Source organism: Leuresthes tenuis, unplaced genomic scaffold (genome assembly GCF_036924035.1).
Source record: "Leuresthes tenuis unplaced genomic scaffold, fLeuTen1.0.hap1 SCAF_1, whole genome shotgun sequence".
NCBI classification, from domain to species: domain Eukaryota; kingdom Metazoa; phylum Chordata; class Actinopteri; order Atheriniformes; family Atherinopsidae; genus Leuresthes; species Leuresthes tenuis.
Genome location: NW_027325355.1, coordinates 6,282,238 through 6,303,782, shown reverse-complemented (window position 1 = coordinate 6,303,782; position 21,545 = coordinate 6,282,238). Strand labels below are relative to the sequence as shown.

At 42.9% G+C, this 21,545-nt stretch overlaps 2 protein-coding genes across 2 annotated transcripts in view; both read left to right on the top strand.

Annotated features, from left to right (window-relative positions):
- The window catches only part of LOC140300470 (NLR family CARD domain-containing protein 3-like), an 82,427-nt gene extending 81,152 nt beyond the window's left edge, over positions 1–1,275 (top strand). Inside the window, exons 10-11 of the mRNA XM_072379766.1 lie at positions 126–172; positions 299–1,275. Coding sequence (XP_072235867.1) covers positions 126–172; positions 299–864 — 613 coding nt within the window. The 3' untranslated portion in view covers positions 865–1,275. The remainder of the gene's footprint in view (positions 1–125; positions 173–298) is intronic.
- Positions 1,276–6,810: 5,535 nt separating this feature from the next.
- LOC140294738 (uncharacterized) lies at positions 6,811–16,825 on the top strand. The gene is made up of 4 exons (XM_072379610.1): positions 6,811–6,850; positions 6,932–7,115; positions 7,432–7,435; positions 15,695–16,825. The coding sequence occupies exons 1-4, from the start codon at positions 6,811–6,813 to the stop codon at positions 16,823–16,825; spliced, it is 1,359 nt and encodes a 452-aa protein (XP_072235711.1).
- The last annotated feature ends 4,720 nt before the right edge of the window (positions 16,826–21,545 follow it).

Genomic DNA, 21,545 nt, shown 5'->3' with positions numbered 1-21,545 from the left:
TGGATGTATCCAGATGTTTTCCTGGTCCTTTCTCAGTGCAGAACAATGTGTGTGTGAGAGCCATATAATGTCCATGTTTGCATGCTGAAAGAGACTGTGCTGCTCTGACCCCCTCCTCCTTTCAGGGTGGAGCCTAGTGGAGAACGATGGTTGACACCAGGTCTGAGGAAGTGTAAGTGTGTTCTTCATCTGATTCATGACATCCAACCATCTTCACACTGTCACATCACTCATTGATCAAAGTGAACAGATGATAGATCAATAACTGCAGCTGGATTGTGTTTGTTCTCTCCATCAGATTCCTGTCAACTCACAATCGACACAAACACAGTGAACAGAAACCTGAAACTGTCTGACAACAGCAGGAAGGTGACACATGTGGAGGAGGTTCAGTCATATCCTGATCATCCAGACAGATTTGACTGGTGGCCTCAGCTGCTGTGTAGAAATGTTCTGACTGATCGCTGTTACTGGGAGGTTGAGTGGAGAGGAGAAGCTTATATATCAGTGAGTTACAGAGGAATCAGAAGGAGAAGAGAAAGTGATGACTGTGTGTTTGGATGGAATGATCAGTCCTGGAGTCTGAGCTGCTCTGATGGAGGTTACTCTGTCTGTCACAATAAGAGAGAAACACCCATCTCCTCCTCCTCCTCCTCCTCCTCTTCCTCCCCCTCCTCCTCCTCCTCTGTCTCTCACAGAGCAGCAGTGTATGTGGACCGTCCTGCTGGCACTCTGTCCTTCTACAGAGTCTCCTCTGACACACTGATCCACCTCCACACCTTCAACACCACATTCACTGAAGAACCTCTGCATCCTGGATTTGTTGTCTGGTACAAGTCTGTTTCCTCAGTGTCTCTGTGTTGAGTATAAAGAGTTTCCTCCTGTCAGAGAATCACTGTTGAACAGATAGTTCAGTCTGTACATGTCTGTCTCTTTCACTCAGAAACACCTTTTCAGATTCATAGATTCAATCAGTTTCTGTTTGTAACTCTTCTAAATGATTCCTTGGAAACTTCTTCCTCTTGCAGTCCTTTAAAGATGGAAGCTGCCATTCTTCCAGGATGTTGGAAATTATGATAAATAAAGTGAAATAAATTAAGAAGTAAATTTGATATTAGCTTTGATATTATCCATTTTACTATTCTTTTATGTTGTACTGGAGACTCTGGAGAGTTGTACAGTAGTTGGATTGTTCCAGAATTGGAGGATAATTTAGGCTTTAAGAACCTGTAATACAGAATTTGTGAAAGTGAAGGATAAATGCAATCATCTAAATAAAGGATCAACTTTTCAATGACTTTGTCATCTTTCTGTAAAAAATGTCCAGTTTCTTTATGTCAGAAACCGGCAGGACACAGGACACACATGCAGGATCTTTTCAGAATAAGAAAGTTTATTTATAAACTTCTTAACAGGTGTTCCCAACAGAGAAACAAGAGTTATGAAAAATCTATGACACTGGTCTCAATAACTAAGGCAGAGATAAATGCCAGTATAAAACTTAATCAAATAAAACATTCACTCCACTCCAGGAGGAAAACAAAAAACTATAAAAGATTATTATTTAAATTTAGCTGCTCTCTCACAAAGAAAAGCTCTCCGTCTAATGGAGGATCTAGAAAATTCAAAAAGGAACGAGGTCATGCAACCACTCCTATAACGGAGGTGCTAATAAACTTACAAATCAAAGTCACTCCTAAATGGAGGAAACCAAATCGGGCTACAAAAGTTATCAAAAGCTAAACTGGAATTCTAATCAAACTTTAACCAAAACAAAACTCTGGAGGTACGCTCGACTTCAGTGATCAAACAGAGATCAAAGATACTGAGTACAATGGGGATCAAATACTGAGGACACAGGATTCAAAGGCTAGAGGTTCGGCGGCTAGGATGACGACTGAAGGTACAACACACTGGCCCCTGACAAGGGAAGATGAAGACTATTTAAACACATGAGGAACCAAGGGGAACAGGTGGAAACACTTGGGAATCGGGGAAGACAATCAGACACTGGACACGGGAGGAAGAGCAAGTTATCTGAAACGAGAGGAGAAGTTAACATTTCAAAATAAAACAGGAAGTGACGAGACAACGGATTTCAAAACTTAAATTGTTCGGAGATCATGACACTCTAATTCAAGCTCTTAGAGTTTCCAGCCGATCTTATTACAATTGTAAGAACTTTACTAAAGTATTCAAGGAATTTAAAAAACACTCCCTTGGGGCGGATGTAGAGCAGTCGTCCACCATTCGGAAGGTCATGGTTCGACCAGGCTTCCCCCGGTTCACTTGTTGAAGCAGCCTTGGCCAAGACATCAGATCTGATATAGAAGGCCAGAAAGAAGACAAACTGATTCCTAAACACTTCATTCAAATAAAAGGTACAGATTCAGGTTCACTCAGAGTGTACCCAGAAAGCTGCTGCACGTTAATAATTGATTATAATGAAGTCATATAAGGCTGCAGCAGCTGACCTCTGATCACTTTAAGACTCTTTTATGGTTTGCAGAGTTTCAGAGTGACGGCAGCCTGCAGACACAGAGGACTGATGTCGGAGAAGAAGCAGAGGATTTCCTCTTCATCTACATAGACCTGGTCCAGACAGCAGAGAGCTGCAGAGGGAAGAAGCTGAGTAAGTGACACTTTGATTAATTCTAATTTTAACATTTAATGCTGTTTTCTCTTCTTACATAGGAACTCTGAATGTAATATGCTCAGTCACACTCGGTTGATCACCGTGCTCTGAAGAGAATGAAACTCTAAAACTCGAGTCCTGATATGAGATCCTGAGTCAGATGTTGTACTGGGCTTTGATACATGACTCAGGTGAAATTAAAACCCAGTAATATAGTTATTACTGATTGCTGATGATGACAGCTCACAGTCAAATATCAGTATTTACCTCCCAGCATCATAAAAACTGACCTCTCCACTACTATTGTAGCTCTCTTCTCGTGTTTAAAACACATATCTGAAATATTCCCTTTAGCTGATTAGTCAATTCCTCCACCCAGAGTGAAGAAATTATCCATCCATCCATTTTCTATACCGTCAATACGGTAGCGGGTGGGCTGGAGCCTATCCCAGCAGCGGGGTACACCCTGGACAGGTCGCCAGTCCATCACAGGACCACACATAGAGACAAACAACCATGCACACTCACTCCTAACGACAATTTAGAGTCACCGATTAACCTAACATGCATGTTTTTGGACGGTGGGAGGAAGCCAGAGAATCTGGAGAGAACCCACGCAAACACGGAGAGAACATGCAAACTCCACACAGAAAGGCCCCAGGTGGGGATTGAACCTGGAACCCTCTTGCTGTGAGGCGACGGTGCTAAACACCACACCACAGTTTTCATGTTTAGATATAGATATCACGCCTTACCTGTGATATCTATGTAGATGAGACAGTGCAAGTAAATGGGCACAAGTGAAAAGTAAGTGTAGTAGACATTTGTTTTTCTATGCCCTGGAATTTGTGGGATTAATCTCATCTTTGTTCTCTGAGAGGAATGTAGTGATCCACGGAGTTTAGGCTTGTATGACGGTTTCTAAACAGCTGTTCAGACCCAGAAATCTCTCTATAGGCAGCATTAGTGACTTAAACATCATTCAGGCAGCCATGGATCAATGAGTAGTGGGGACACATCTCATCTTTTTAGGTATATGGAATATCCAATGTCATGACATTATGGAGAATCTGTAGGAGGTTGAAGATCATTGATGTAGTTGAGGTGAGAGATTATAACCATGGTCTGTCCCAGGGTTAGGTATTGACAGTGTTTCCAATTAGGAACCAGGATAAAGTTGACAGAGCTATTTTTATGTTGATTTTTAAACAGACTGTTTGGTTGGGATGATCAATAGATGAGTCTAGGAGAGGTTTAGTAGAAAGTGTTGCTCCTTCACCTATGTGGACATCTTTAAGAGGCTGGCTGAAAGTCGTGCTGAAACCATGTGGTCATCTGGTGAGAACGAAAGGTGCAATTGGTTATTATCTGCAAAGTCGTGAGTGGTCAGCAAAGAGAAGGTGCTGTGTCCACCGCTAGGTGGCATGTTTAGAAGAGGTAGGAGAAGAAGAGCAAACAGTGTGTGGAAGGTTTATGTTTGTTTGCTTATGCATTTAGCATATGCTTTTATCCAAATCGATTTACATTGCTAGGCAGTCAGGGTAAGGGGGTCTTGACTGAGGACCCCTACTAGAGGTAGTACCTTTCATGCAGGGGATTTGAACCCTAGACAGGCACATGAAAGGTGGAAATCTTACCACTACACTCCACAGCTCAGTTAATGAAGGAGCCAGTGAAAAGTAGTCCTGTTACCGTGGTGATTCTACTTTAGCCACCTTCAAACAGAACAGAAGGGTCCTAGTGGTAGGGAACACCAGTAAAAAGGTGATGGGGTGTTTATCCTTCTCATGGTTGACATTGACATTGTAATGTTGCAGGCTGCAGAGATGTCAGAGGATTGTGCTGCTACTAATGCAGCAATAAAACACATCACTAAACAACAAAGAAGGGAAAATAAACATTTTCATCTTGTGATCTCTGTCCACACTGTTTATCTGCAACTGAACGTCCCACCAAATGCTGACAGTGGAAAGTAAGTCATGATCCTGCTGGAAGTTGACTCCTGTCTATGGCTTATTTGAATGCCCACTGAGTAACCATGGTAACTCATGTCCCTGAACTAGCCTATTGTTATTCACAAAAAGAAGCTAAAAGGTCGACTATAACAATGCTAAAATCCAAATAACAGAAAACTAAAATCAGTGGGCTGGCGCCTCAGTGGGAAGCATACTACTGGGCGCGTATGTCCCTCCTTAACCTGGGATGCAACACTACAAACAAAAGAAACCACTACAACCACACTAGAAGTGGTTGTAGTGGTAAATCTGACCAGTGATGACATCTGTCTGTCCTCATTCAATCTGGAGAAAATCTTTCTGGAGAAAACCTGGTCTGATGAGGAGAGACGGCATCCATCCCACTTTGGAAGGAGCGGCTCTCATTTCTAGCAATATGGACGAATTTATTAGTCATCCAAAAACATGACATCCCAGGGTTGAGACCAGGATGCAGAGTTGTAGTCTTACACACTTCTCTGCATTTTAAAACAAAAACTTTAACTGAACAAAACCATCAAACTATTAAATGTGGTTTGCTGAATATTAGATCTCTCCTTTTGAAGTCTCTGTTAGTGAATGATTTGATTTGTGATCATCATATTGATATATTTTGTCTTACAGAAACCTGGCTGCAGCAGGAGGATCATGTTAGCATTAATGAATCAACTCCCTCTGACTATTTAAATGTTCATGTTCCTCGAACCACAGGCAGAGGAGGAGGAGTGGCAGCTATCTTCAGATCAGGGTTACTAATCAGTCCTAGACCCAAGATTAGTTTTAGCTCTTTTGAATCTCTGATTCTCAGTTTTTCCCACCCAAAGTGGAAATCACAAAAACCTCTTGTGTTTGTTGTTGTGTATCGTCCACCTGGCCCTTATTCTGAGTTTCTGTCTGAATTGTCAGAGTTTTTATCACAGTTAGTGCTGAGTACAGATAAAGTCATTGTAGTGGGTGACTTTAATATTCATGTAGATGTTGAAAATGACAGTATTACCCTCCTGACCTAGGGGTGTCAGGGAGGGTCTCGAAGGCCTTTGCCACCACGTCTGTAGGCTGTATGCGAGTACAAAAAGGCAGAGTGATATCGGCCTTTATACAGCAGGACTGCAGGATTTATTCTCATAAACCCAACAATGCACATTAGTAATTATTACAAACCATGCATAAATGTGACGCTTCTGTCCGTCACCACAACAAAACAAACAACACAAAACAAACCCCTTTCTTGCTTACATTTTACATTGTACCCTGTTAGCTACGTTAGCAGTTAGCAACCGTCACCTCAACGCATGACATTAAAACAGTTAAAACTCAAAATTACTCAGTTGTAACTCTCTATACTTTCCACTCATAACATCGATACTCTTGAAACTTGTTTTAAAACACAGACATGTACATTTGGATAAGTTAACCCCACCTGTATGTGAGTACAAAAAGGCAGAGTGATATCGTCCTTTAGAAAGCAGGACTGCAGGATTTATTCTGCAGAATCTGCGTAAGGGTTTTGGGTTTCTCAGGCGTAAGGCGCCCCCTATTGACATGAAAGAGTATCGCGCTACTACCAAAAACAACAACAGTACAATGAAATGTGCACTGAAATCCCATTTTCTGATACCATAACATGTAACAAAAAGCATATTTATAGGGGTTTCTTGTTTTCTTTTTGTTTGTTTTAAACCATTTCAAACACAAATTTTAATGCACTCAGTATTTTTGTACACTTAATGAGCTTAGTTTTTAACCCTTTACCTAGGGTTTGTCTTTAACTTATGGGGAAGTTTCAAATCTGAAAGTATAGATATTTCTCAAGTTTTATTGAATTGAATATATACGAAATATTTTCAACGATCAATCCTACATCTATTTACAGGTAGTTTAATCACAAGCATAAGGTCCTTATGCTTGAACATAGTGTTTAATGTGGCAAATCTGTGAATTGCACAGAAGTCCAAAATCAAAACACCACTCTCACAGATCAGCCTGAGCCTTTCCTGCAGCGACACAGTTGAAAACTAAATCACACGCTTGCTCTTCATCCAGGGGTTTGTGAGTATACCCTCACCTGGCCACCCATCTTCCTCTCTAGACACTTCCAGATTATAAGAGTCTGGAGTCCAACTATATCTAGTTGGTACGGCTCCACCTTACACACCTGCTCTGGCTCCCTCCTTGTTTGTGATGCCAGGAATCAGCACACACACCAGCAGTGGACAACAGGGTCAGCAGTAGCGATAGAGTCGACCAGAGACAGCTGAAAGGATCCCGAACCAAGCCAGCCAAGCAGCAGCAAAAACAGCAGCGGTCACAGAGCAACAGAAGCAGACCGGCTGTGAGGCGGCGGTCACAGAGCAACAGAAGCAGACCGGCTGTGAGGCGGCGGTCACAGAGCAACAGCAGCAGACCGGCTATGAGGCGGCGGTCACAGAGCAACAGAAGCAGACCGGCTGTGAGGCGACCAGCAGAGAGTTGAGGGAGAGGAGTCTGTAAACTTCCTCTTGCTGTGTTGAGCTGCAGAGGCCTGGGGATGATTCTGCATCTTCTGGCCTGTTGGCGGCTTCCTCAGAACTTTCCTCTTTGCCACTTTCAAATGGAAATATGTAGAAACCCTCAGACTCATTCTCCAGAATCTCTTCATCTACTCTGTCACCCCACAGAAGTGCAGGAGAGGATATTTTGGTTTGACTCAAAAAGGACTTTTTAAGTAAGTGTTGTTTTTCAGGCGGTTTGTCTTTCAGGCTTTTATAAACTACAGTGATGTCATGTCCTTTGATGACATGTTTCCATTGTGATGTCATGCAGAACTGTGAGGTCATAATCAGTGCTGACATCACTTCTTGTGATGTCAGCAGCGATGGTGCTCTGTTCTCAGTCACCAGTCATCACGTGTGCTGTTCTGCTCTCTTTTTCAGCTTTATGATCTTAACTGTAAATAATATGCAGCACATGTTCATAGAGCCCAGGCAATGGTGGGAAACATGGATTGTATGAATGCTGTGTGAAATGTAAATGAAAACAGAAGCAGTGACCTGCAGATCCTTTATATATATGTGATAACTGAATCTGAATGTATCAGTGTCCAGGTCAGTAATAATGTATTTATTGTATGTTACGGTGCTCACAGCTGCTTTCTTCATGCCTCACCTGGAAGTATCTTTGAAGCTGCTTTGTATGTTGTCTACACTGACTGTGAAGCAAAAGTAACACAACAGCCACATCTTCAGGCTGTTCTCAGTGTTTCCAGCACAATCATTCAGCTGTTTTCATGCATCAACATAATACAGTAATAACAGTGTAGTTATGGTTGTTTCTATTCAGAGCTGCTTACAAGCAGAATTGGACTATTTCTACGTGTCAACATACAGTGTATAACATCATTTCTAGTGAAAATCTGACTTTGAAAGATGTTAAAATGACAGAATCAGCATGTAAATGATAAAGTGTCTTCCTGTGGATGTTCTCAGATATGTACAGTATGAACACTGTGATCCTTTCCCACATGTCCCAGTATGTTTGATTGTGTTCCAAGTGAGGGTCAGACTGGAGAAAGTGTCATGAAGCTGTCACCCTTAAACAATCAATAAAAGCTCTGAATACAAAAGCATTTCAGTGTCATCTCTATAAGTAATGATGAAAGAAGCAAAAGCTTCAGCTGCACCTCCTGAGCTCTACTTTCCATATTGTCTACACTGACTGTGAATCAAAAGCAGCACAACAGCCACATCTTCAGCTTGTTGTTGAAAAGCTGTTCTGACAACATTCACAGCCCAATAAGCAGCACAGTGACAGCAGTGTAGTTGTGTTTGTGGGTCAGAGGAAATCTCATGTTCCAGCCATGTGATCCAGAACAACCCATGTGAGTGAAGGACAGACTGCAGCACTGATAAAAATGTCAGTTTGAGATGAATTCACAGGCATCAGTGTGTCAGTGGAACTGAAGGTGAACTGTTTGAGAGCTGAACACTGACAGGACTTTGTTTGCATGATGGAAACATGATGAAGAACAACATGACAAACTAAATCCATCATGTCAGAAGACAGAGTGGGAAAAGAATGAAAGTCAGCAGAAATTCAGCTCCATTATTGAATGAAGTCAAACACATTGAAGAGTTGGATCAGAGTTGAGGAGCTGTGTGGATTTGTAGTTGTGCATTTTCATCCCAGCTGTTAAACAACAGATAACAGTGTGTGTTACTAAATTCACCACCGAGCTGAATGTGTTTGTGGGAACATGAATGTTTTTTAGTCTTTCTGCATCATGTGACCCCGATTTTTTTCATCTGCTGTCAGATTCAAATCAAGACCATGAAACCACACAGCAGCTTCAGCTGAGCTGTCAGTCAGCAGCAGCGGTCTTATCTGTGGGCCGCAGGGGCTGATGGGAGCTCTGAGGAGCTGTTAGAAAGCACGTGGCCCTGGTCTGATCTCACAGCTCGTCCTTGTTTGGCCTCAGCTGCATCAGAGCGCCACTTCTCCCCAGGTTCACCAGAGGAAACACCACTGCACAAAATGCTTTTCCTCCCAGCTGCTGCTCTGTGCTGTCTGTGTTCAGGTGAGTGTTTCCAGCCAATCAGGAGCCAGCAAACTCCACCTGGAACACACACTGTCACACTGACCTTCATCTGTCTGTCTGTGTCTCTACAGCACTGGTTGCCATGGCAGCACAGCTGATTCAGGACCAGTTAACACTGACCAGGAGAGTTGGTCAAAGTGTCTCCTTCAGCTGTGGAGCTGACCAGTGTGATGAAAACTGGATATACTGGTACCAGAAGAAAGAAGCAGAAACATTCACAGTGATTCTGGATATTAATAAAGATAGTGGTGATGTTTATAAAGGTTATGGTCATCCTCAGAAAGATGATTTCTCAGCTGTGAATAAACAGAACGGCTGTGAGAGAGCAGTAAACCACAGCCCAGGTTCACATATTTCACCTCCATCTCAGACAGAGTCACAAACATACTGAGCTGAGGGAGTTTCTTCCTCTCTGCTGTCTTTATTTATTTCAACTTTTATTCAACTTTTTCTTCTTATTAAGAGAAGTTTTCTGAGGGTTCAAAGATAAAAACTGTGAACATTTCAAAGATTTGTTCTGGAAAATGATCCAAATGAAACTTCAATTCACCATAAATAAAAGCAAGACATTTTAAAGACATTTATTTAATACTGAATGTTTTCATTCAAATGTCCAGATAAATATGAATCTCCTGCTTTGAGCTGCTGCTGGAATAAAGTCCATTCCTCCTTTAAAAAGTTTAATGAGCTCTTCATGACAACACTTCCAGCAGCACTTGTTGTTTCACAGCTTTCAGCAGATTTCACCTCATCATTTCACTTTATTCCATTTTAAAAGACAGATCTTGGACTGATCTCAGGTCAGGATTTTGTCCTTCTAGCAGCAGCTTATCAGGACGCTGATTTTGTTGGACAGATATTCATCAGTTTCCTGTGGATGTTTCTGCTTCCCAGAGGATGAATCCAGAGTGCACTGAGACTGAGACAGGAGCAGGAAAACTTCCTAAATTCATGTGAAGTCTTTGTACCACATTACAGCTCAGAAACAGAACACATGCACAGTGAGGGCATGATGCTCAACACGTTTCTCAAAGCATTTACACAAGGACATCCATTATGTGCTTACAGTGATATGATTTCCTTCCCCTGACACTGAAATAACGATCATCTTTAAGTGATTTCATGTCACTTTTACATCCATCAGCTCCACAGTTTTATATCTCTACATGTTAAGTATAAGGCAGCTTTCACAGCGAGCTATGTGGCAAATATCTGGGAAACAACTGAGACTAACAGCCTGAAACATCCAGTTTCTACAAAGATAGCTCATATACACAGTTCTGTGGAATGTTTCTGTACAGTCATCATGGACATTCATGTCATTTCCATTTAGTCATTTAGCAGATGCTTTGATCCAAAGTGACTCACAGGTGAGGAAACAACATCCCAGTGCAGTCAGGCATACCTCTCATTTCCCTGTATTTGTGTCCATCCTCCAGACTCCTGTGGATCCTTTTTACCTCACGCTAAAAAAGCCAATATCACAGACGGAGAAAAGTTAGATCATGAGAGAGAAAAAAACTCTTGAAACTTTCTGTGAACAAAGCAAGGAGGTCAATAAATGAGTCTACACCTCATTACAGTGGTTAATATTTCTGTCTGAATACGCATATATGCTGAATATGCATCTGTGTGGTTGTGGACATATTTGATCTAAGGGAACTTCAGATTGAAACCTCGCCAGTGAAGAACTGAATGTAGCACAACGTGTTGGTGTAAAAGACCACTCTGATGCTTAGAAGTCCATACTCGCACCAACTAGTTTAAAACTGAATAATCCTTTCAGATGAGAGATGAAACGTCTTCAAGAACCAAGAAGAAGAAGAAGTTGCCCTTATTCAGGCTCTTACCCACAAAGTGTCACCGTGAGGAGCCCCCTTTCCAATCAGTAAACCTTCTTCTAAAAAAGTAGCCCTGAACAGCTGCCTCCAGCTCCTCTGAGGGACACACCTGCTGAACTGGTCATTGACATTAGAATAAAAAGGCTGCAGACAGACCAAAACTCCTGCTTTGGAGATGAACCCTCTGTGTAATGCTTCTCACAGTTCATGAAAGAATATTATAAAATAACAATGATTTTAACCATCTGTAATTATACTGGGGCAGCTGCTTATCTGAAGTGTTGCATATGTCACTGTGATCTATGTTATTAATGTCCAAAGACATGTGAGCTGTGTTTAGATTTAGCCAAAAGCTGAAGTGGAGAAGAAGATCTTGGAATAAAGAAAGAGGAAAGGATGATGCACAGTTTTTACAGTAATGAATGACACACAGTGGTTCCAACGGTGCCCTGGAGCTGTTCACATCTGGTCTTAACATGATCAGAAAAGTGAACTAAGTACATCTGTGAACACGTTCAACAACGATTCAGCAGCTCCTTTCTCCACCTCTCGGCCAAACTCGATAGTTCTTGTGATGAGAGATTTCAACTCATGTAACCTCTCCCAGGAACTGACGAGCTCCAAACAGCTGGTGACATGCGCCATGCAGGACAGCGACACACTGGACCACTTCTACTCCACCATAAAACCCTCATACCGCTCCATCCCCCACGCTGCCCTTGGACACTCCGACCACTGCATCATACAGATGGTCCCCACATACAGGCAGCAACTGAGAAGGGCCAAACCATCCAGGACTACAGTAAGGAGGTGGACTCCAGAGGCAAGGGACAGGCTTCAGGACTGCATGGAGTCTACTGACTGGGAGTCACTGAGGGGCCCTGAGGATGACGACGGCAGCTTTTCTGACACTGTATGTTCCTGCATCAGCTTCTGTGAGCAGGTCTGCCTCCCAACCAAAACCATCACAAGGCACAATAACCAAAAGCCCTGGTTCTCCAAGCAGCTCAGAGAGCTCAGGCGCCGGAAAGAGCAGGCGTACAGAGAGGGTGACATGGACACATTCAGACTGGCCAGACAGGGCCTCAAGAAGGCCATCAAAAATGCTAAAGAGGACTATAGAGCCAGACTGGAGAGTGATTCAGGCACCAACGACCCTGCAGTTGTGTGGAGTCCCCTCAGAACCATCAGACACTACAAAGGTAGAAGCCCTGTGGTCGCCCCCTCCCCCGGACTAGCTGACGATCTCAACACCTTCTACACCAGGTTTGAGAGACCCCCTGCTGCTTTACCCCAACTCCTTGGAACACAGTAAACACCTCACCTATGAATACATTAAGAAACAGTGAAAATACAGTTCTTGATCAGCAAACCTAATGCATCTGAAATATGTTAGATTAAGCTTTACCTTAACAGGACATATCAAATCAAAATATTCTCACACGGGGGAAATCTTCCTCTTCCTAGCTGGCTCCATCCTCTTACCTATCCTTCTCTCCTCACTCTCCCTAATCTCAAAACTATCTCTCTCTCACTTAACTCCCCAAACTATCTCCAAATTACATTAACGCTATCCAAACTCGAGTATCCAAACTATCAAAACTCAAAAAGTGAACTGACTGCAACTCTCCATAAAAAAAACACATCTTAAATGGAGATTGAGGGGTTTCTCTGCTTAATACTCGGGCATATAAATCTGACAAAATCTGAAGCATTTACGGAAGCAGTCACGTGGTTGGGACGGGTGGTGAGGTTGTGGACGTCATCATTTTCGGCTCCTCCCCTAAATGAAGTAAGCCGTCTCCTCCATTACTCCAAACACGCTTCGAAGCCTCAGCACATTTCAGAACATCACTACAGGAAGCTGCATGCAGGTGAGTCCAGAAAAGAATACATGTAGCGGTCAAACATTTGCAGAAATGTCTTCAAAGTGCTTTGTGTCATTGGTTTGATTCCTGCACCTGGACACGGGCAGTCAGAACATGTACTAAAGAGTAAAAAAGTTCAAATGACTTGGCTGCTATTCACAGTTAGCATGTCCTGCTAATGCTAATGCTAATGCTCTGCTAACCGTTGTACCCAAAGCAGAAACCAGAAACACAACCTCAACTATAGATTTCAATAAGCCGGTCAGATGGACAAATAAAATGGAGCTTTATCCTTTTAGCTGTGTGTTAAACACATTTTCCACTAAAGCTGCAGTTTTCTAAACTTTTTTCTGTAGTTTTAAAAAATTTTAAAAAATTGATGATCAATGTAAAATTTAGAATTGTTCTTTCCGGGCTTATCTGGGTATCATTTGGCTTTTTGATAAAACTGTGAAGTGAAAACATGTGATATGATGTGTTTAATGTGTTTTAGGGTTTAAAATCTTAAAATGGGATTTAATTATGGTCTATATAAATGCTTCAATTACATTAAGAGTTTATGTTGTTTGAAGAGGAGTCATAGCATTATAATATAGATTTGTCAGTGATCCAGGAAAGTATCACAGGAGCAGTAGAAATATACAGTTCAGTATCAGTGTCTGATTTCTCAGATTTACACTCAGAAGCCCATTAAAAGACAGTGACTGTCCTCTTCAGAAGTGTCTCATGTTTTTCAGTTTCAGTTTTCAGTTTTCAGTTTCCTTTACATATCCAATATTTTCTTTTATCCACATATCAAAAAGGACTGACCGCATGATAAAAAGGTTGTACATGTCTTTACTCATAAAGTCCACCTGCCAACATCTGGAGTTAAAATGGAGCTAAAATGATCTTTATTAGGAGGATCTGTGCAACTTTTAGGAGCTGATACTCTGATCTGACCACAACACAAGATCACTTTTTACTCTTCAACTGGACATGTAAGTTTACCAGGTAAGATAATTTCAGAATCAAAATAAAGGAGATTGTAGGTTATTAAAACACTCCTTTATATTTAAATGATGGCCTCAAAATGGTCCACTTCATGTTCTTCAGAGTGTCTCAGATCAGTCAGACAGCTCCTGCTGACGTGTTGTTAGCCACACAGAACTAGATCATTCCCCCACTGAAACATCACATCTTCTCAGTTTCAAGCCTCAGTCCAGACTGAAGCTCCCTGAGTGCTGAACTATAGGCTTCAGAGTTTAACCTGTGACAAATCTGAGATTACTCTGTTACTTTTCTGGATCCATGACAGCTTCTGGAAATGAGAACAAATTTAGAAACGGAGAAAATCTGAACTTCAGGCTTTGGGATGATATTGGGACCCTTTCCTCAAACAGTATCATTGTCTTAATGTGGTAAAATGATTTAAGTTGATCATGTTACACTGACTCAGATGAGATTTATGGGCTATTGCACACAATGGGTGTCATTCTACAGAGTATATTATATTATACATTTATTATAAAAAAATTTCTGAATTTGATCAAAAAGCTCCAAATATTTTGAACTGTGACCTCAGTGGGTCTTTAAAGAACCAGTTTAAAGTTCACAGGAATTTAAATTAAAACCACGGTAATAAGTTTAATTAAATGTGACTAGATGGTTAAAAATTGTCCACAAAGGTTTTCAAGAGAAGAAGAAAAGTGGGTGTGCTTTAACATGCTGCACGCCACAGCTGGATCTTATTGTATGTACTGACAGTTTCAGACAGAGTCCATCAGTCGGAGGACCAGGACCAGAATGGAGCAGCAGAACCAGGATCCAAACACCTCCACTAAGAACAGAGCCGGTTCATCCTCTGGTTCCACCGGGCTACAGGTCAGTGTGGAGGACATTAAAGACACGAGGACGAGTGTCGAGGCTCCGTGTATCGTCCGCTTGTTCTGCTTTTACTTCAAATGTGGAAAAAGTGTCAGCAAAGTATTTCCTGGTTTCATCTACCCTCTCTGATACAGATGTGCTTAGACTGAAAATATGCTGCAGGCTGAATGATCTGCTGGAAGAAAATCAGTGGCCAGATTGTTGTGGTGGGACATTTTCTGGCTCTCAGTCTTCAGATTTGAGAGGTTCAGGAGCTTATATTCATTGTTTGTGTTTAAAGTCTCTGGATTACATGAATTAAACCTGGTGGTGGTAATACTTCTGGGTCTTTAATGGTTAGATGACAGGTTTGTAGATCTCTCTACCTCAGGGTAAAGAGTTGTTTTAGAAAGAAACAAAGGTTGAGTTAAAACTGTTTCCCTGATAGCTGTTGAGCTCAATGGCTGCAGACCTCTGGGTTGTAAGCTGGAACAAAGGGATAGTGTAATGAATGTCATGTATTACCACCACTGTTACTTTTATTCGTTTAAACCAGTGATCATCAACCTTTTTCAGTCCAACCTCTACATGGTGTTTAACTGAACAACTTGGACAAGACTGTGCTTCATTCTATCATTTAGAAATATTGTAGCACAAGTTCCTTTTCAGAATTTCATCATGACAAAAAATAATTAGTGAAAGAGCAAAAAGCAAGAGTTTACTGCTTAAAAACCTGAACGTGTGTAGAACACACCAGAGCACAGTGCTGACAGCTGAGGGCACTTATAAACACACTCTCAGCATTCATGTTTGATCTGAGATATTGAGACCTGTGGCTCGGTCTATACACGTCCAGTTAGAATATGTTGGTTAGCTTAGAGAAATCTTTTGTGTGAACTTCAAAAGGATCTAATCCTTCTTCCTCTCTGTCATTGCAGAAACATATAGCCCAAGAGAGCTACAGATGTCACTCTTGTAAACACCGTGGGAAAGTTTTCAAAAGCTCATCACATCTGAGGTGTCATCGGAGGCTTCACACTGGAAAGAAACCATATAGCTGTGGTCAGTGTGGGGCAGGTTTTGCTCGATTATCCAGTCTAAAGACACACCAACATATTCACACAGGAGAGAAACCTTACAACTGTGGTCAGTGTGGCGCAGCATTCACTACATCTTCCAATCTTAAGAAACACCAACGTATTCACACAGGAGAGAAACCTTACAGCTGTGGTCAGTGTGGAGCAGCTTTCACTACTTCTTCCGATCTTAAGACACACCAACGTATTCACAATGGAGAGAAACCATACAGCTGTGGTCAGTGTGGAGCAGCTTTCACTAAATTATCTGGTCTAAAGACACACCAACGTATTCACACGGGAGAGAAACCATACAGCTGTAGTCAGTGTGGAGCAGCATTCACAACATCTTCCTATCTTAAGATACACCAACGTATTCACACAGGACAGAAACCTTACAGCTGTAGTCAGTGTGGAGCAACATTCACTGCATCTTCCTATCTTAAGATACACCAACGTATTCACACAGGACAGAAACCATACAACTGTGGTCAGTGTGGAGCAGCTTTCACTACATCTTCCTATCTTAAGATACACCAACGTATTCACACAGGACAGAAACCTTACAGCTGTAGTCAGTGTGGAGCAACATTCACTGCATCTTCCTATCTTAAGATACACCAACGTATTCACACAGGAGAGAAACCTTACAGCTGTGGTCAGTGTGGAGCAGGTTTTGCTCGATTATCCAGTCTAAAAAGACACCTATGTATTCACACAGGAGAGAAACCTTACAACTGTAGTCAGTGTGGAGCAGCATTCACTGAATCATCTAATCTTAAGAAACACCAACGTATTCACACAGGAGAGAAACCTTACAGCTGTGGTCAGTGTGGGGCAGCTTTCCCTACATCTTCCCATCTTAAGACACATCAACGTATTCACACAGGAGAGAAACCCTATAGCTGTGGTCAGTGTGGAACAGCTTTCACTCAATTATCTCACCTAAAGACTCACCAACGTATTCACACTGCGGATAAATTATTGGTTTAAATCAACAATATATTTTACGGCAGATAAGAAAACATTCACCTGGGAGCAGCAACAGGAACTACCAATCAGAAGAATTTCCCTTGTTCAGATTGAAAATCTTCTTTTTGGATTACCACCTTCTCTTGTCAGGACTTTTGTTCTGAATGTTCTGTGGGTAGCACATGTTTGAAGAATCATTGAAAGTGCTTTATAATTTGTTGGGATAGTTGGGAACTATGGACGGATCTCCCACCGTTCAAGATAAATATGGCATCAGTTCTGAGTTGATATACAGAACAATATCAGTGCCTTGAGATGACATTGTTTTAATTTGGCGCTATATGAATAAAACTGAATTGAATTGAAAATGCAATCTTTTTGAAAGTAGATACACGTTTTATTGTATTATACTGAACATATATGTTTTGTTTAAAGTTAAAATTCACAAAGTAGCTGTGCACCAGCTGTGGGTATGTTTGTAAACATACATCTTTAGAAGCAATATATCATTTCAGTTTGATGTAAAGTCTAGCTTTACACTTGTTTGTATTTCATTGTTCTGCATTTTATTAAAGGTTAGATGTCAACATTTCTCATGCGTTTTCTCATGTTCTTGCTACAGAGATATTTTAAAAAAATTGTGTTTGGTTCTAATCTTTGTGCTAATCTTTGCCAAGGCTGTAGCTCAGGAGGAAGAGCAGTCACCCACCAATCGGAAGGTCGGTGGTTCGACTCTGGCTTCCCCGGGCTACATGTCGAAGCGTCCTTGGGCAAGACACTGAACCCCAGTGTATCATTGGGGGTATGAATGTGTGTATGAATGATTAGAAAAGCACGTAGTTTGTTCAAACGTTTTATTATACTAAGCTGCTGACATCAAAGCACTACAATTTAAAACTTGATTCAAATCTTTGTATAAAATTTAAAAACAATTTCAATCAACTGAAGTGAACGACAACACAGCAGTAAGTCAAATAGGATATTTTACACAGCAGTAAAGTTGCTTTGAACATGAAAAAATCACGTTTATAAAAATATAAAACTATTTACAATTACTATGTACATATCATTTCTATATGTACAGTGAGTTATTACAGAATATTTACAGATTGTTAAGGCATATTTACATCTAAGTCCTCCAACTTGTCTACAGCAGAGGTGAAGTCTTCATAGCTAGCATAAACTCTGTTGTTCAGACCTTTTGATGAGGACATCATCTTTACGGGGCAGAATGTCTTTCTCTTGTATCTTCTGTGTCCCTGTGTTGGTTGGGCACAGAGTGTACAGACTGGAATATTTTGCACCCTTGACAATTTGGTTCCAACTTCTAATGGATGCCCCTGGTGTTTGCACTTGTAGTGCGTAGCTCTCGCCCAGGCTAAATGACCGCCAGTGCTGGGCAACGTGCCGGTGGTGTGTGTATCAGGCGGTGTGGACGCAGTTGGAGGAGCTGTTGCAGGCGTATCGGCCGGCTTAGGGATCACCTGACGGGCAGCCATTGTGGTCTGTGTGGAGGGGCCTGCAATCGCAGAGGGAGCTGCTGATACAGAAGGGCAGGGCAAAGGGCTGGTGATAGCACAGGTGATGGGAAGGACTGATGTAGAGGGACCAGCTATCACAGGGGTCACCAGAATGGCAGGTGATATGGGTCGTAAAGAGCGTCCTGCAGTCTTAAGGGCTGCTGTAGATGCAGACAGGGACGGTACAGGCCTGGTGATGGTCGAGGTGGCGGGGTTTTTCTTATTAGCTGTGGCACTTTTAGGTGCGGCCGGGAGACGGGCATCGTTATGTCCGACCTTCCCTTCAAAACCTTTGTCCCGGCAGTGCTTGGTGTGGGCACATATTTCATCAGCTGGTAGTCTGGTGGAGGGAGGACTGTAGGCTGATGAGGGGCAGGAGGAAGGTCTGTTGATGAGATGGAGGTGATCTTTGTGATGGTGGATGGTCGTCTTGTTGCCTTCATGTTGACGAGCCGCTCTTGGTGTTGGATGAAGTCCCGCACGGTCTTGACGTTTATTTTAGGTAGGGGAATGCCAGCTTTGCAGAGAACAGGGTCATCCACTAAAATTCGGTGCTGGACCCGCTCGTATGCCTCCAGGATGGTCGTCTTCTCCGGACTGGTGCGTGACCCATGAGGACAATGCAGCCACAAAAGTTTCACCAGTGTGTACATTAGCCTGTTGTGCTGAGCACTTATGTTTTGTTGTGCTGGTGCGTAGCGTTTGGCCATCTTTACTTTCTGTATCACAGCAGCATCAACAAGGTCGTCTCTTTTAGTGCGGCAGTACAGAGTGTTGCCCCAGTGCGTCCTGTACACTTGATTGAACTGCTGAGGCTGCTTGTCGTGCTCCTCCACGGCATTCCAGGCTTCCAGGATATTGTTCCTCTGCTTGGTGGTGAGTGACAGCTTGTCCTCTGTCAGGCCAATGTCCAACAGAAGAGAGCAGAACTTTTCCAGCTGCTGAAAGCCAGGAAGAGGAGTTGGACTGCAGACATCCTCCTGTGCAAACAGTGACACACAAATGTTATGCCTGTTGCAGGTGTGATTTATCTAGTCTTATTTGCTTTTCATCTGCTTCTGTCTCTTGTGGCAGAAAAAAAAACAAACAAGTTTTTTAGATTTTGTAACGTTATGTTGACTTTGCACACTGCCACATTCACTTGTTAATCTTTTTCCTCAGTGATTATTTCCTTCTTCTACACAAGCTTTAAATACTTTGCTACTGTTTAACTGTTGTTTTAATGTCTAATTTAACTCCTGGCAAAGTGGAAACATTTGAAAACTCGTCTAACACTGGCTCATACGTAGCAGTTGAACGACTTTAACTCCTGGAATAAAATGTACATCCACATCAACAAACAAACAGCTACTCACAAAGACTGGAAGGTGAACACTAGCAATTTCATTGCTGGAGAGCCGGATGTGGGGCAGCTCAGCACTCAGCGCATTGTCACAGGTCTCCACCTCACTCTCGTAAGCCTCATCTGGCACATCTGGATCATGCTGCCCAGGCTGAAGCACCTCCTCCTCTGGATCCGGCCCATCGTTCACGATGTCTGCGAGAGAAAAAGGGCCCGATTCTCCTGTACTCTGACTAAACAGGTATCCCAACCCGAGCAGCTCATTAGAGGGGACATCAGCGGGAGCCTGAAGTTTTCCTCCACAGTCTCTCCGAACAGCTGCCGACAGCGGGTGTTGAGGCGGTCGATAAGCGGTGCAGAATAGATTCTGTGGTGCCGTCCTTTTCCCCCAAACACTGCATCAGAGCGGCGGTCAGAATTCCACCGTGCAATGCCACTTATCAGATAGAGCTGATAGGGCCGGGCTGCGCAGTGGGGACCTGAACATCCCAATAAAACACATGAGATGACTCACAGTGACACGTGTGACATTTTATAAATATCCACACTACACCTGTGTACCTGGGAGCATGTTGGGCAAAGTTTTGTGGAATCCTTCCAGGCTGTTGTTGCCACGCAGACATTTGTAGTAGGGCACATCCACTTTGTTGATGGTCGTTGTACGCGCCACCCTATACATGTAGATGTCTGGAGGATCCTGGATGCACTCCAGGTGTCGCTGCTGCGCCGCCCACATCTCATCAGTGGCCACTGCAAATACAAATGACGTACAGACACACAAACCGATTGTTGTGTAGACTTTTTTTATGCCACACAACTAGTATTAATGTTGTAACTTTGAGTGTCAGGTCTTTATACCAGGTGTCTTGAAGAGGCTGACTCCACTCTCATCCAGCCCAGCGGGACCTTTCAGTTCCTCAATGGCCAGGTTGATGAGCCTAAACGTTTCCTGCGCCCCTTGTGTGACCCGTCGCACGTGATGTTTCAGCTGCTCCCTGGAAATAAAAAGGCGGATGACGTCCTCATCTGTCACAGCCTTCAGAGCTGTCAGGTCCTTGGCTCTGACAGCCTTGATGAGGAGCTCCATGTCTGCTCGGCTGTACGCCAGCACCGCCCCAGCAAGTGCAGACTTGAACTCTGCGTACTTGGAGTGAGACTCTGTGCGGACGGCTGCATCGAAACGGTGAATCCAGTGAAAGATGTGCAGACGCACAACCATTCCACTGTCCACCCAAGACTGGAACAAAGTCTCCACAGCTGTTGGGCCCTGTGCACGGCAACAGCCACGGTCCACATACAGGATGCTGGGGACAGGTTGGTTGGCCAGCCGAAACCTCTCCATTACTCCACGGCACATAGGTCCCAGCTTCTCTGTGGACTCCTCACAGGTCAGCACAAAAGTCACTATCTGGGAGTACTCATTTCCAATGCTGGTGAACCTGAGCCGTGACCCTCACCAGACAGCTTCTTCACTACCTAAAAAACATTTGGAGTTTGCATCCCAACTTAGTTGCTTGTTCTTCTATAATTTAACAGTGCATGACAATATGTTTATAATAGGAAATGTGTTCTGTATGCCACAATCTATGATTGCGTTTTGATTTACATACTTTCTTGGTGGAATCCATCTTTAGCACAGTGCCAAAAGTGGAGAGGATCTGGCTCCTGTAGTCCTGCACGTTGTCGGCCTCTGCCAGCAGGAAGGCGTGGCGCAGGAGCCGTGCAGACGGGAGATCTCTTGGAGGAGGCGGAGCCTGAAATGTGTGACCTACTGCAGAAACAATCCCTCCAGGTTTCACTAAGCTCATAAGGAGTGTGGTGTACAGGTCTTTGCACTGAAGGTGCTTCTCCGTGTGGTTTTCCTGTATCTGACGCCACA